Source organism: Epinephelus moara, chromosome 23 (assembly GCF_006386435.1).
Source record: "Epinephelus moara isolate mb chromosome 23, YSFRI_EMoa_1.0, whole genome shotgun sequence".
In the NCBI taxonomy this organism is placed as follows: domain Eukaryota; kingdom Metazoa; phylum Chordata; class Actinopteri; order Perciformes; family Serranidae; genus Epinephelus; species Epinephelus moara.
Window position 1 is genome coordinate 2,683,052 of NC_065528.1, and position 14,328 is coordinate 2,697,379.

The 14,328-nt window shown below is 39.2% G+C and overlaps 1 protein-coding gene and 2 long non-coding RNA genes across 3 annotated transcripts in view; 1 reads left to right on the forward strand and 2 right to left on the reverse strand.

Annotated features, from left to right (window-relative positions):
• LOC126384811 (uncharacterized) overlaps positions 1-5,660 on the reverse strand; it is a 10,758-nt gene extending 5,098 nt beyond the window's left edge. Inside the window, exons 1-2 of the long non-coding RNA XR_007569349.1 lie at positions 5,618-5,660; positions 5,233-5,318 (exon numbers count right to left, since the gene is read on the reverse strand). This is a non-coding gene — a long non-coding RNA (uncharacterized LOC126384811). The remainder of the gene's footprint in view (positions 1-5,232; positions 5,319-5,617) is intronic.
• Positions 5,661-5,973: 313 nt separating this feature from the next.
• Positions 5,974-9,586, reverse strand: LOC126384813 (uncharacterized). Its single transcript, XR_007569350.1, has 5 exons — positions 9,492-9,586; positions 9,233-9,377; positions 8,970-9,108; positions 8,587-8,860; positions 5,974-8,285 (listed from the first exon to the last, which is right to left on the reverse strand). It is a non-coding gene; the product is annotated as an uncharacterized LOC126384813 (long non-coding RNA).
• Positions 9,587-10,511: 925 nt separating this feature from the next.
• The window catches only part of LOC126384781 (carnitine O-acetyltransferase-like), a 40,504-nt gene continuing 36,687 nt past the window's right edge, over positions 10,512-14,328 (forward strand). Inside the window, exon 1 of the mRNA XM_050036071.1 lies at positions 10,512-10,685. Within this exon, the coding sequence (XP_049892028.1) occupies positions 10,659-10,685 (27 nt within the window). The 5' untranslated portion in view covers positions 10,512-10,658. The remainder of the gene's footprint in view (positions 10,686-14,328) is intronic.

Consider the following 14,328-nt stretch of genomic DNA (forward strand, 5'->3'; position numbering starts at 1 on the left):
CTATGTTACGTTCTAATAACCTTTCCTATTTTAATTTAAACTTTTTTATGTCAACCTCCCAGTGAGGTGCAGTTTCCTCATCACTGCCCTTTGCATTGAGGCCCTTCAAACTGGACTGCTATGGACGGAGTGTAGGGTGATCCTCCTTACTGCTGGGCCTGACCTGTACTGGGATAACATAGTCTTGCAACAGTGAGCCTCGACAAATATCCACTTCATGAAAACTAGGATTAAAAAGTACAACTATGTTATCATTTATGACCTGGATGTGATTGAAGTCCATAAAACCAAGCAACTGTATTGATGTCTGTGTTGTGTTTATTTAAATAGTCCTATAGAATGATGCTAGCAGCATTGTCACCCTTACGCTCCTCAGTTTGTTTATACTCACCCTTACGCTCCTCAGTTTGTTTATACTTTGAATATAACTAATCTAATGATCCAAACTGAATACTATTTAAGTGGCACAGTAATGACAGATTCAAAATGTAGTGTGTACCAGTTAAAGTATTAAGGCCAGGCTTGTGTTGACCACAACATGCGTAAAGTGGGGACCACAAGCAGTTTGATAACAAATCTTTACTTTTCAATGAACACAAAAAAAACCTCCTGTTTTGTCCTGGCTGGAATTAAAAATGAAACGGTCAGGAGACTCTTGCTGTGCTCAGCGTTGCCTGGGACGTGTCCACCAGGAGGTTTGGACCAGTGATTCTCAGGAGCAGCACATACTGCGCGGAGGCCCCATCTTCATCCTGCCTGAGCCATGATGACTAGGGATGTGAATCTCTGGGTACCCCACGATTCCATTTTGATTCTTGGGGTCAAGATTCGATTCAAAATCGATTCTTGATTCAAAATGATTCCCGGTTCAAAAATTGATTCTTGATTCAGTACATAAGGGTGTTTAATTTCTACTCCAGTCTGCTGTGCACGAAGAGAGACAGTGTGGAAAATTATGGCATGAAAGCAGAGTAAAGTATGTACAAAATTATGTCATTTTTATATCTAAAAAAGTCAGATCAACTGATTGCAATAATCAAACATACAAAGGCAAACTTAAGACAAAAGGTAACATTTATTCATGCTTAACTTGCACAAATGAAAACTGAATTCTCAGTGACTTCAAGAATAATAGATTCAAGTTATCAAAAAATAAATTAGAAGTGCTGCTTAGGGTTGGGCATCGAGAATCGAATTGAACCTGTTTTAACATTTCAGTTTCATCAGAATCATTAAGAAGTTTTAATTTCGATTCCCCTAAACAGTTTGTAAACAATTTTCATCCATGCTTCGTCTTTGGTTTGCAGTCCGTCGACCGCCAGTAAAACAAGGAAGAAGCCGCCGAAAAAACAACGAAAAAGCAGCCGAAAAACAACTCACCTCATTTAGACAATGCAAACATTTTGAACCCACCTCTTAAAAGAATCAGAACAGGAATCGTTAAAATTCAAACGATGCCCGATCCTAGTGCTTTTTTTTTTTTTTTTTAATTGATTCTTTGCATTAATGAATCGATTCGGAATCGTTGAAGAAAAGAATCGCGATTTTCATGTGAATCGATTTTTTTTAGGAAAAGCACTAGGATCAGGCATTGTTTGAATGTTAACGATACCTGTTCTGATTCTTTTAAGAGGTGGGTTCAAAAAAGTTTGCATTGTCTAAATCAGGTGAGTTGTTCAAAAAAGTTTGCATTGTCTAAATCAGGTGAGTTGTTTTTCGGCAGCTTCTTCAATGTTTTTCGGTGGCTGCTTATTCCTTGTTTTACTGGCGGTCAACGGACTGCAAACCAAAGACGTAGCGGTCCATAGCGGTCTAGTCTGGAGGGCCTCAATGCAAAGGGCAGCGATGAGGAAACTGCACCTCACTGGGAGGTTGACATAAAAAAGTTTAAATTAAAATAGGAAAGGTTATTAGAACGTAACATAGCAGCTCCTTCACTTGCCTTCATATGAACATTAAAGGTTCCTTATCACATTCAAATGTTCAATAGTAGCTAAGGTGTTTGTATTAATGTGTTTATTAGTTTATTTATGAGGGACACTGCAAGAAACACTAACAGGTTAAAATAATATGAATCAGATGTGTTGCATACAGTTAGGGCTGCAACTAACTTATATATTTTTAAAAAATAATCGATTAATCATTGATTATTTTATTCGATTAATCAGATTTTGAAAAAAGGCACAGGATGTATTTCTGTATGACATTTCTATTGTCATAGTAGGTGATAAAACATTTTAAATACATGTAATTAAAATGCTGCCCATCTCTGCCAACAATGCATAGACCTATGTGATACAACAATATAAAAGAATACAAGTAAATATATGCTACATATAATTTGAATTGTCCGTATCAATAACCTGAAGAATTGCAGGTCTGTATAATCCAACAGAAACTAAGAGAAAACCAGGCTTTCAATGACAGCAAATAAATCCATAGGCCTACTGCCATCTGCTGGTAAAAAGGACAAACATCAGCTTGACACTTGACTGACACAACAATGCGTTATGGAGAAAACAGCGCAGCACACACAATAATTTATTATATCCTCAATTACTTTATTGCAAACAATTCGGCGAATGAATATTAAAACACAACCTTTGAGGGAATCCCTATACGTCCTTCATGGGAACAATATGCATGACGATTTCCTTTATTAGTCTCTGAACAGCAACGTTATGGTTGAACAACAAGTTTTACTGTAGCCATAAAATTTTCTATCATAACATTTTATTTCTATTTTTATGAATTAAAAGTTCCTCACAGCAATGGCAGGCAGCTTTTCAAAATGCGCAAAACATCAGGTGTAAGTGGAAATAAAAGATACATGGGAAAGTTTTATAGGATATTTATAAGTTTTAGGCAAGCTTATCTTCCTTTCTTTTATTTTGAAGTTACTTCCGCCTCTGATGTCACAGCAGTTCTACTTTTTGTCCAAAACAATAAATGAAAAAATGAATTTGCAATAAATCAAAATCGGGCTGTTATTTGAATTTTGTTTTGTCGTTTTTCGTTTTTTAATTCTGACAATAAAAACGGAAAAACGGCTCCATTTTCTCGTTTTTTCGTTTTAAACCAAAAAGGAAAAAACGGGAAAACCATGGTATTTCCGTTTTTTCGTTTTTGGTTTAAAACGAAAAAACGAACTGCCTGAAGGTACCCTGACCCCATCAGGTGAGTGTAATGTTTGTTTGTGTGTTCCATGCAGTATTACAAACAAGTGGGCACCACTGACTGCGCTATTGTTACTATTTTGGAGTGGAGGTTGCGGTGTAAAAGAACACATGACACGACACAGTGTATGAAACAGCGTATGAAACACAGTGTATGAAACATGACATAGTGTATGTGTGTGTGTGGTCCAACGCGCTGTGTGTGTGTATGTGTGACACCTACAAATGTACGGTCACAATTGTTAAGTTGTTCAATTATTTTGTGTATTTTTCTATGAAAAAGGCCAGATTTAAATGTGTTTCCTTTATGGGTTTTGGTAAGGTGCGTTTCCCCAACTCCACCACAAGAGGGAGTATCCCCTAAAATGAGATCTAGTTGTAGTAAGCTGCTCCAGGCTTTTGATTTAAACAAGCCAAGCTAAGGGATTAGTGTGATAAGATATCTTGAAAGCTGGTTAAAGCAGCAATAAAAGAATGTGAGTCTGAGTACACATTAACTGTCTACAGTAGTATTTTGTAACTTAACCATTACTGGTAATAACAGACCAAGATGTAGAAGTTACAAGTTGTATGTTATTCTAACAGTAATATGTCAGTTCATCACTTGTGATGTTGGGTATTGGTGAATTGTGGAACATATTATGTTTAATATTGTGAGAGAGAAAGACAAATCCTAAATACAGAGGGCAGCCTGTGGGACGAACAAAACCGACGACTCTTGTCACTACTTTTCCTGTACAACACAGGACACATCTTCTGTCAACAGGTAGCTCATGCTGAGGCCTGTAACATGTGCGCAGACAGAGTCGCTCTCTCACACAAGATAAAAACTGTTTATACTTATAACACTTAAATGTTTTCCCAGTCAGCCTACTACATTTCTATGGAAAGCTAAGTTAATCTAATCATTATTCTACTATTTCAGGGACCAGGAAGCAACAGCTTGATGAGGCACTTGTGGATTTCATCGTGAAATACTCATAGCCATTCAGTGTTGTATCTGATCCTGGTTTCTGTGCATTGGTGGCTAAACTGCCAATAACAAAAGTAAATCTAACCCTCGTAGTCCTGTCACACTTCCTCTTGGATGAGAGGTGAAACGTCTTCAAGAAGACGTTATATAACACAGAGGCCTGAAATCAAGCAAGTCCAGTTGCCTACGATATAGCACTTAGGATTACCATGACCTGGATGACTAAAAATCTTCACCAACACCCCTCACTCTCACATCTGTCTATTATGCATATGTATAGGTCCTGTTTGTGCATGTGGGTGTATTTCAGGCCTCTGTGTATGTAACATAAATAACAACAGAGTGGAAAAACTTGAATCTCCCCTCAGGGATAAAATAAAGTATTCCTCTTCTTTTTCTTAACTAACTGCAGAATCTGTGAGGAGATCACTCACATTGTCTCAGTAAATGTGTCTACAGCTGTTGGTGTAGTTTTTGAGCTCACACAGTTCTCAGTGTTGCGTGCTTTCATCTCCAGATCTCTCTGCAGTCTTACTCCGACTCCTGCTTTCCAAAACTCTTTGACCAGTTTTTTTTTGTTCACTTCAGCTTATCCATCTCCAATAAAAGTTAAAGCTGGAGTGTGAAACCTTTGTCAGCACTCTCTGGCAGTGAGATCAATCACACAAAAACTGTTGACATGCTTAAGAAAAGCAGTGGGATTCAGAACAGTTATGTATTTAATGTAAAGTTATGGAGGTTACTTTTAGGCAAATAAAGTTACTGTAGTTAGGTTTAGAAAAAGAAACATGATTAGAATTAACCTTCAAATGACTCAAAGTTCACACAGTTCTGAACACATGAATCCAGGTGAAAGTCCCAGGGGAACGTCTGGGTTTTGGTGACCCATCCACCACCTCCTTACAAGACCGCTCAGGACCACTTCCTTTTGTACTACCATCAGCGCAATGATCACATTTTCACAGCCTTTCAAAATATGTGGGATATGTTTGAATTTGGGTTCTTTTCTCAGGAAAACAAATAAGCAGTTTATGAGAACAGCCTGAATAATACCACATTGCTGTGATCTCTCCCCCTACCTACCTTTCAAGGTGCTTGGTAATACAGGTAGTACGCAGAGCCAGGATAAACACCTCTGCTAGGCATTCCTGTGGTGCACCAGTGCAGGACTGTAGCCATAGATCACAAACACCACAACTCCAGTAAACTGATAAATACAGAGAGCTTTCCCTGGTGATGAAAGACTTCACTGGCATTACATATAAATAAACTTAGTTTATTTATGTAAAAGTTCTTCACTCTCGTTTAAACATAACAGTCAAGGCAGTAGAGACCCAGTGCAAGAATTCATCAAAAAATATCCAAACAAAATGTAGTGATAATGTAAGACATATGAATGCAGGGTAGTTAACACTACTTCTGTGAATAAATAAACAAATATATGTACCAAATGGTGTTGTTCACTTACCAGAGCTCTGTTGCAAAATGTCAACATTGTGCTTCTCAAGAAACTCTCAGACTGAGGCTAGATGCTATTTACCTGTTTTTTTTTGGGGGGGGGGGGGGGGGGGGGTTTGTTTGTTTTTTGTTTTAAAGATACTTATATGTAAATAGACTGTTTGACTTCTACAGAATGTAAACACCAGAGAAGGTTTGTCTGTACTGGACTGTCATGATGTAACTAACTGTCAAACTGTTCTAAATTATATTTGTTTTTCCACACCTGCATTGTTTGTCTGACAGAGGTAGTTAGGACTAATCAAACACTTCTAACTTACGAAGTTGCTAAAGTCATATTAAGTCTTGTTCTACTCTTTACAGTCATTCATGCTGCTATTCAGCAGCCTGATGGCCTGTGGGTAGGAGCTGTTGATCAGTCTTGTCCTGGATTTCACACTCCTGTAGAGTCTGCCTGATGGCAGAAGTGTGAAAAGACTGTGGTTGGGGTTTGCACTGCCCTTGTTGTGGGCCCTCCTGATGACCCTGCTGTTGTAAATGTCCTGGATGGTAGGAAAGGCTGCTCCTGAAATGAGTTGTGCTGTTTTTATCACATGCTGGAGAGCCTTCCTGTCCTGAGCAGTACAGTTTCCATACCAAACTGTGATTGAGCTGGTGAGGACACTCTCGACTATACATCTGTAAAAGATACTGAGGATGTTGGTTGGCATGCCAAATTTCCTCAGCTTTCTTAAGAAGTACAGTCACTGCTGGGATTCCTTAATGTTGTGAGACCAGGTGATGTCCTCGCTGATGTGGGTGCCAAGAAATTTATACATTTTCACCCTCTCTACCTCTGTCTCACCTATGTGTAGTGGCATGTGCTCCCTTTTCCTCCTCCTGGGATCAATAATCATTTCCTTATCTGTACTTACAGAGAGATTATTTCACTTTCCCTTACTGGAGCTAACGGTACAAGCCAATTTTCAATTGTTTATGTTAGTCAATCAGTTAGTTAGTTAGTTAGTCTGTGTATTTTATATAGATAACTGTGCCCATGTTTCCGTTATCCGGTAATTGCCGGTAAAAATAATTCCCCCTAAACGCGAATAAATCGCACGTCAATCAAAAACTATGAACCAAAAAAGCACAATTTATCCCGAGTGAGACAAACTGCTTGATCCCCGTCTCCAGTGTACCAGCAGAGAACCTGCAGAACCGAATCAGCGAAAAAACACAGCGCTAAACAGCCTCTCTACCTGAGCAGCTGAAGCTGCAGCTCGCACCCTCGACACACAGACACACAGACGGTGCTTCTGCATGCCAGCCAAACGTGTGCGCAACTGTGAGAAATAAATATGTGAGGTGTGCGCTGCTTTTCTATCTTTTTTTCTTTTCTTCTTTCTTTCTGTCAGCGACATACACTCCTAACACAAGACAGGTTGTTTTTATTGACTGAGTTGATTATTAAGCCATAGTGATGTGTGGATCGGCTCTGATAGCACCCGAGTCAGCATGTACGCATCAATCATCCAGCCGTTACAACATGATTGAGCTAGCAAAGCAGTTTTGTGTTGCTATGTGTGGTATATATTCAGTTTTGGGAAATCACGATGTCTAGAAAGCCTCAGTGGCTGCAGCTGACTGGGACAGCTAACAGCAGCAGCAAAGCTAACATCAGGACGTCATCTGTTAAAAGCCTCCCGTTGTTGGATACGACATGAAACTACAACAGCTAACGGTTAGCCCAGCTAATCTACGATAACAAATTACAAAATGTGCACACAGAAATAGTAATGTTTGTTCAATCATTGTGTTTATAGACTTCACAAACATCAGATTAGTCTAAACGGTGATATAGTGACGTGACAAATGTGATATATATATATATATATATAGCTAAACTCAACAAGGCGATTCCCATTTACACAGCGGTCAAGAGTGCTGGACCGGAAGTGTCGCACAAAAAAAACGGAAGCTGGATGCGTTCTGTTTTGCCTCCATGTTTCTGTGAAAAATAAGGTGAATACAAAATGTCATTTCGTTTTTGTGCTGCGCATAAAAATGACAAATAAAGTATGTTCAGTACAGTTCATAACATTATGACAACACAGCATCCAGTTGCTAATGGCTAACGTTAGCCTACTGTAGTGTAGCCTCTGAAACATTAACGTTATCTTCCTTGTGCATTTCCACTTACTAGTTACGTTAACGCTACTATCTAACATTAGCACTGTAACCTTATTCTAAAACTCATCAGTCATCACTGACTCCGGTTGAGTTTTAAAACTCTGGGGTTGCGTTTGACTGTCTTGGTTGTAACATTATGTGGTAGGATGGCACAGCTCGTCTCCACTCATGTTGTTTTTGTGTGTATTGGACCAGTGTGAATGGCAGTGTAGGCTCCCTCCTTTGCTCCCTGCCCACTGAATGCCGCTGAGCTGGGAGCAATCGTTGGAGCAATCATTCTATTCCACCTTGATTACTGGGCAGTGCCATGCAAAGCTATACCTGGGGGAGGGCTACCCAGCTCGGATGTGCGTCCTCCTACTTCTTCCTGGAGCCTGAGTTCCGCGTCGGCAGCATTGTTTGGCTTGGCTGTGTTGGATCCACATGGCTGTTACAACGCTGGTGTCGAATTTCCTCCGTTCACAGGGCTCAACGCTTACCTTTTCTCCAAGTAGCACTGTGCTACCATGCTGAAAAATAGCGTACAAAATTTTTTAGTACACACATTCAGCAATTTTCATAAAGGGGACATTTTCAATCAAATAAAGTACTTTATTTAGCCTAACCCTAACCCTGCAGAATTTAATTTTTAATGTTACGACTGGCTCTTCGCCATAACAAAAATGGAAACACACACAATGTAAATGTGTGTAAGAATATTAAGAATATTTATTAATTGTGAATATAAGTATACAGCAAATGGTATGAGTTCATAAATGGTATACAGTAAATGGTATGAGTTTATAAATTAAAAAAAAACAAAACAACAACCTTGGTAAGTCCATTTAAACGCCAAGAATGTCCGTTGTCCAGCAGTCTACATTATCTGGTCGCTGCCTGGCCCGCTTGGAGCTAAGCCATCGTTCTACAGCTGCACTTGAATCATAACTCTCCAGCGGAGGCCCCTCCAGGCTGATCTGCATCAGGTCTTCTGTCGTGGACACCGACAGGCTGTTTCTGGTCGAATTCTGGCCGAAAACCCCCTCTCACATTGGGCTTCAGAGATGGGCAGCACCAACGTGATCCAAACCAATTCCAGTATGTTCTAAGGGGAGAACAATTTTAATTTTTAACCCTCACCTCTCAATATTCAAAAACAATACACATACAAAAAACAGGAATGTGTTTAAGTAGGGCTGACTACTTTTACTTACTTTGTAGTCTCTCTTGTAGGGGTCTTTTGTAAGAAGAAGCTCCCAGAGGTCGGTGTAGCTCTTGTCACTTAAGTTCTCGCTAATGAGTATTTTGAGACCTTGCCATTCTTCCATAATGGCAGGAATATCACAACCAGCTCTGAAGGATAGAAGAGAGCAATTGAGTTACACGAGTGACTATTCTCCCATTAACACCAATACAGTGCAGTTTTTGTTCCAAAAATGTGAAAACTGCATCATATTGCTTTAAAATGTATTCTTACACTGTCGTGCCTTGCCAGCTCTGCAATGCTCTCATTTCCAAAAGTCAGTAGACTGGCTTGGTCCTTCGGCCAGGCATCAGGGTTCTAGGCTTTGAAGGAGTCCAGCGTGGTCTGGACACCCTCATCGGAGACCAAACTACCGAACCTAAAATAGATTTGTGGCAATATCAACACAATCAATTGGGATTTTTCTTGGTGTGATGATCTTAAAAACTAAAGAGAATGCTCAGAGCTCCTTTATAGTTTTTGTTGTCCATACCTTGCTTATCCAGGCTTATCTTAACGGCAGCATCAACATGTCACTTCAGTTGTAGATGTGTCAGACTGTCTACGTTCCCCTTCAGGGTCATTCCCTTCAAAAGACACATACACACACACACACACACACACACACACACACACACACACACACACTTACAATTATGGTTTTGACCATAGCAGTATTTCATCCTCCCCTCATCCTCAGACTCTCACAACCCTGCATAATCCTCAAGATGATCAATTTTAAATCCTGACTTATCCTTATTTTCTAAGTGCTGTGTGAAATGCAAGAAAGGTTGCTTTAACTAGTACTTACTTGCATTTTTATGTAGCTCTTACCTTTTTTTGATACTAGCTTTTAATAGGATTCCTGTTTTAATATATACCTTTTTCTTGTCTTATTAATTTGTTTAATAAACTTTGTAATCTTGCGGGAATTCTTTGTCTCTGCTCATCATCTACTGTATCATAAAGTACCTGTGGGCTTTTGGTTGTGTTGAAGCAAAAATAGTAAAATCTTCTAAACGAAATCAAAGCTGAGCCACGGTCCGGCCACATATACAAATTTGGGTGCATTACTTTTCGTAGGAAAACATATGAGCAGTTTATGAGAACAGCCTTTTATTAAATTTCAATGCTTATGCCTCCCATTCAACCAATTTGAAGTGTCATATGACACCCATCTTGGCACTTGTACACTCAAACCAAAATATCCAGACTTCAGTGAAATTGTTAATCTACATAAAATAGTCAGCCGTGTACGAAGAATAGTGCCCAGATCTTACAGATCCTACACAAGTGGATAAGTCTCGTTTTTTGCAACTTTCCTGGCTTCTTAAGTTCAGATACTGCTTACTTGGACAAATAATCGGGAAAGCCCTCAGGTTAGCCTTAAAGCTTCTAGCCACACAAACCGTATAAGGTTGAAAAATAAATATACCTTTCACAGTTTGTGACATCATTGCTGTACAAACAAACATTCTCTGGTCTTTATATTCAGTTGAAGTTAAATAGTCTCTAAGAGCTGGCAGCAGAGCAGTGGTTACAAACTCCTCTCATATAGCAGAAACATTACCTATCTGTATCTTTAAAAAAGACAAAAAAAAACCTTTATAGAGGTAAATAGTGTCCAGCCTTAATCTGTGGGAGTTTCTCTGAAAGCACAATGTTGAGAATTTGCAGCAAAACTCTGGTAAGTAAACGTTACCATTTGGGTACGCATATTTCTTAATCCTTGCACAAAACTAGTGTTTACCTGTATTCTAATGTTTTAGATTATAATTACATGTTGTTTTTATATGTTGATTTTAATTTTTATTCGGGGTCTCTACCACCCATGGTATGCTCAAGCTAGAGGGTGGAACTAATACATATTAATGAATTCAAACTTTTAATTAATTCAAGCCCGTTCCAAATGAGTTCACACAATGTTGATAAAGCCTTTCACCACCAAGGAAAGCTCTCTGTTCTTCTAACTATAATGGAGTTGGGCTGTTTGTTATGTATGGGGGCATCCAGGGACTTGCACACCAGAGGAATGCCAATACGGCTTATTTGTACTGTCTGTGAACAAGTAGTTCAACCTCACAACAATGTTTTGTTTTTTTTTAAAGATATTTTTTGGGCATTTTTGCCTTTGTAGATAGGACAGTTAAAGGACAACTTCGGTATTTTTCAATCTGGGCTCTATTTCCCCATGTGTATGTGTGCGTATGATTCATGGGTACCACTCGTTCTAAAATTGGTTCAGTATTGAGCCGCGAAACGAGCTAAAACGGTAATGGGGGCAAATGCGTCCCGTATAAAAGTGCTTTTTTTCGCCACTGACCGGTTCAGATCACCAGTGCTATTTCTGTAAATAGCATATGGTATGTGGCCCTGGGGCAGTGGTGAGTGTGAATGAGTGGAGTCAGCTGTCAGTCAGTGTTGGAGCAGAAAGGCGGAAGTTGTCCCCGCTTGGTAATGTAAATGAGTATGTGTGTGTGAAGTGTGTGTTACGCTAGAAGAGTCAGAGGACGGAGTCTTTTACATGCTACCCCCTGGAGTGTTACCGGAGTTTTTGGAGTGCTCAAATAAACGGGCCTTTTTTTACCGGTTTGTTGGATATTTGGAGGGAGGTGCATCCATGGGATTGCAACTACTCGTTTTTCTCAGCATCACACAAAGTATATTCACGAATAGATTACTTTCTTATACTGATAGACACAGAATGCAAGAATGCACCATTGGTCCCATGGATGTGTCAGACCATTCACCAATTTATTTAATTCTTCATTTTGAAAGCAGACCTAGGAAGCAAGTTGGAGACTAACTACAAGCTTGCTCAATAATAAAATGGTAATTGAGCAAATTCAAGCTGAAATTAAGACATAGACCATAATTATAGGTGGATCCAACTATGCTTTGGGATGCATTTTTAAAAGCCGTCATTAGGGCAAAAATCATCGCGATCAGCTCTGTAATAAAAAAGGCAAAAGAACATAAACTTAAAACATTAGAACAGAAACTTGAACATTTAGAGAAAGGCCATAAAGAAGATGCAACACATCAGAACTTGGAACAAATTAAAGTAGTAAGGAAAGTTATCGACTTATTATATAACAAGGAAATAGAGAAAAAATACAAATTTCTAAAACAAAATTACTATGAAGTCAGTCCAAGAGCTACAAGATTACTAGCAAGGAGGCTATGAAGGGAGCAGGCTTTAAACTTTATACCTAATAAAGACACCAAAACAGGGAAGATATCAAATAATCTTAAAGAAATAGAGAAGTCATTTGTATCATACTATAAAACATTATATACACAACCAAGTCAAGAAAGCACCCATGACACATATGCATTCTTAAATACATTAGATTTACCCTCAATAGGAAAAGTTCAAAACACATTTATGACCAAGACAATTACAGAACAAGAACTGGATACAGTAATAGGCAGACTTTAAAATAACAAAACACCGGGAAATGATGGATTGCCTGGGGAGTGATGCAAGACATTCCTTAAGGAGATAAAGCCTGTTCTCCTTTCCTCCTTTAATTGGACCCTTAAAAATTAAATTATCCCTCCATTATGGAATCAAGCCTTGATATCAATAATACCATAGGAAGGCAAAAATAAAGAACTACGTAGCTCATATAGACCAATTTCAATTCTGAATCGAGATTACAAACTTTATGCTGCAATTGTAGCCAATAGACCTAACTAATTTGTTCCAGAGCTGATTGACAAGGATCAGACAGGTTTTGTGAAGGGACGCCAAACACAAGATAATATCAGACCTGCACTCCAAGTTCTGCACCATGTTGAAAAGAGGCAAATAAGTATGCTATTGACGAGTTTGGATGCCGAGAAAGCTTTCGACTGCGTGGGCTAGCAGTTTTTATTTCAGGTATTAGAGAGATTTGTTTTTTCTGAAGATTCAATTAAATGTATAAAGGCTCTGTATTCTAAGCCTGTAGCCAGAATAAGAGTAAACGGTCGTCTTACAGATAGCTTTGAGCTAACACGAGGTACAAGACAGGGATGTCCCTTGAGTCCGACAGTGTTTGTCTTTTTTATAGAGCCACTAGCACAGGCAGTCAGACAAAAGCAGCATATTAAAGGTGTAGTTATAGATAATACAGAACATAAAATAGCGTTATATGCGCATGATGTCCTACTGTATTTAAGGAATCCAGACTATAGTCTCTCTCATGTCACTGATCTCCTTGAGACCTATGGTCGATACTCTGGATATAAACTAAACATACAAAAAAACGCAAGTTTCATCTTTTTTCTTTACCCCAGGTGCTAAAATTAAAGAAAAGTATCCCTTTAATTAGAACCTTGATGCTATAAAATATCTGGGGATCTGGATAACACAAACAGGTGAAAAATTATATGTTAAGAATTATGGCTCCATTAACTCAAACATAAAAGATGATCTCGGCTGTTGGTCCTTACTCCTACTTTACTTCTACTACAAATTCTAACTAACTATATACAAGCTTGGTGTGTATATGTGTGTGTATATATGTGTGTGTGTGTGTGAGAGAGAGAGAAAGAAGAGAAAGGCAAAGGCGGGTGTGGTGATCAAGGAGCCGTTTGGCCTACAAAACAAAATGGCTGACAATAGAGAACTACCAAAATGGCCGAATCAAGTTTGGCTTCCAGGTGGGGGAGGTGTTTGTCTGACCGTGTGGTCAGGACAAAGGGTATGTCCCAAGTCCCTTAAAATTACTGCTAACCACCTAACCTAGCCACCTTACCTAACTGTTTAGTCCCTCCCACTTAGGAAAACATTTAAGGAGTCAGGAGTTAGGAGTGAGGAGCGAGGATTGCTGATAAGAGACGGCCTTACTCTGAAGCGTCACGTAAAGCGACGACCTATTCTGGTGACGGCGGCACCTATGGGCGGCACAGCTGGATCTGCTGCATAACGGAGCCAGCGTTTGCCGTACATCCCAAGTCACATTATATTCGCTGATCAAAGCTGAGAGACAGACAGAGAGAGAGAGACAGAGAGAGATGCAGGACAGACGGTAATGACAGTAGCTTACAACAACATTAATGAAAGTAATAATAATAATTAATATTAATATTACCTACAGCCTATTAAACATTCCACTCACATGACATGCAGGACAATTAATGATGGGCAAATGTGTTTGTGTATGTGTGTGTGTGCGTGGTGTTATATCACTCGAGCAGCTGCACATTTAACAGCCACACATCACCGACAGTCTGCTGAACACCGCAACGGGTTGTGAATGAAATAAACTTAATTACAACATGACAGTCTTGCACGAAATATCATTAACGTTACTCTTTGTAGTCACGTAGGCATGTGAATT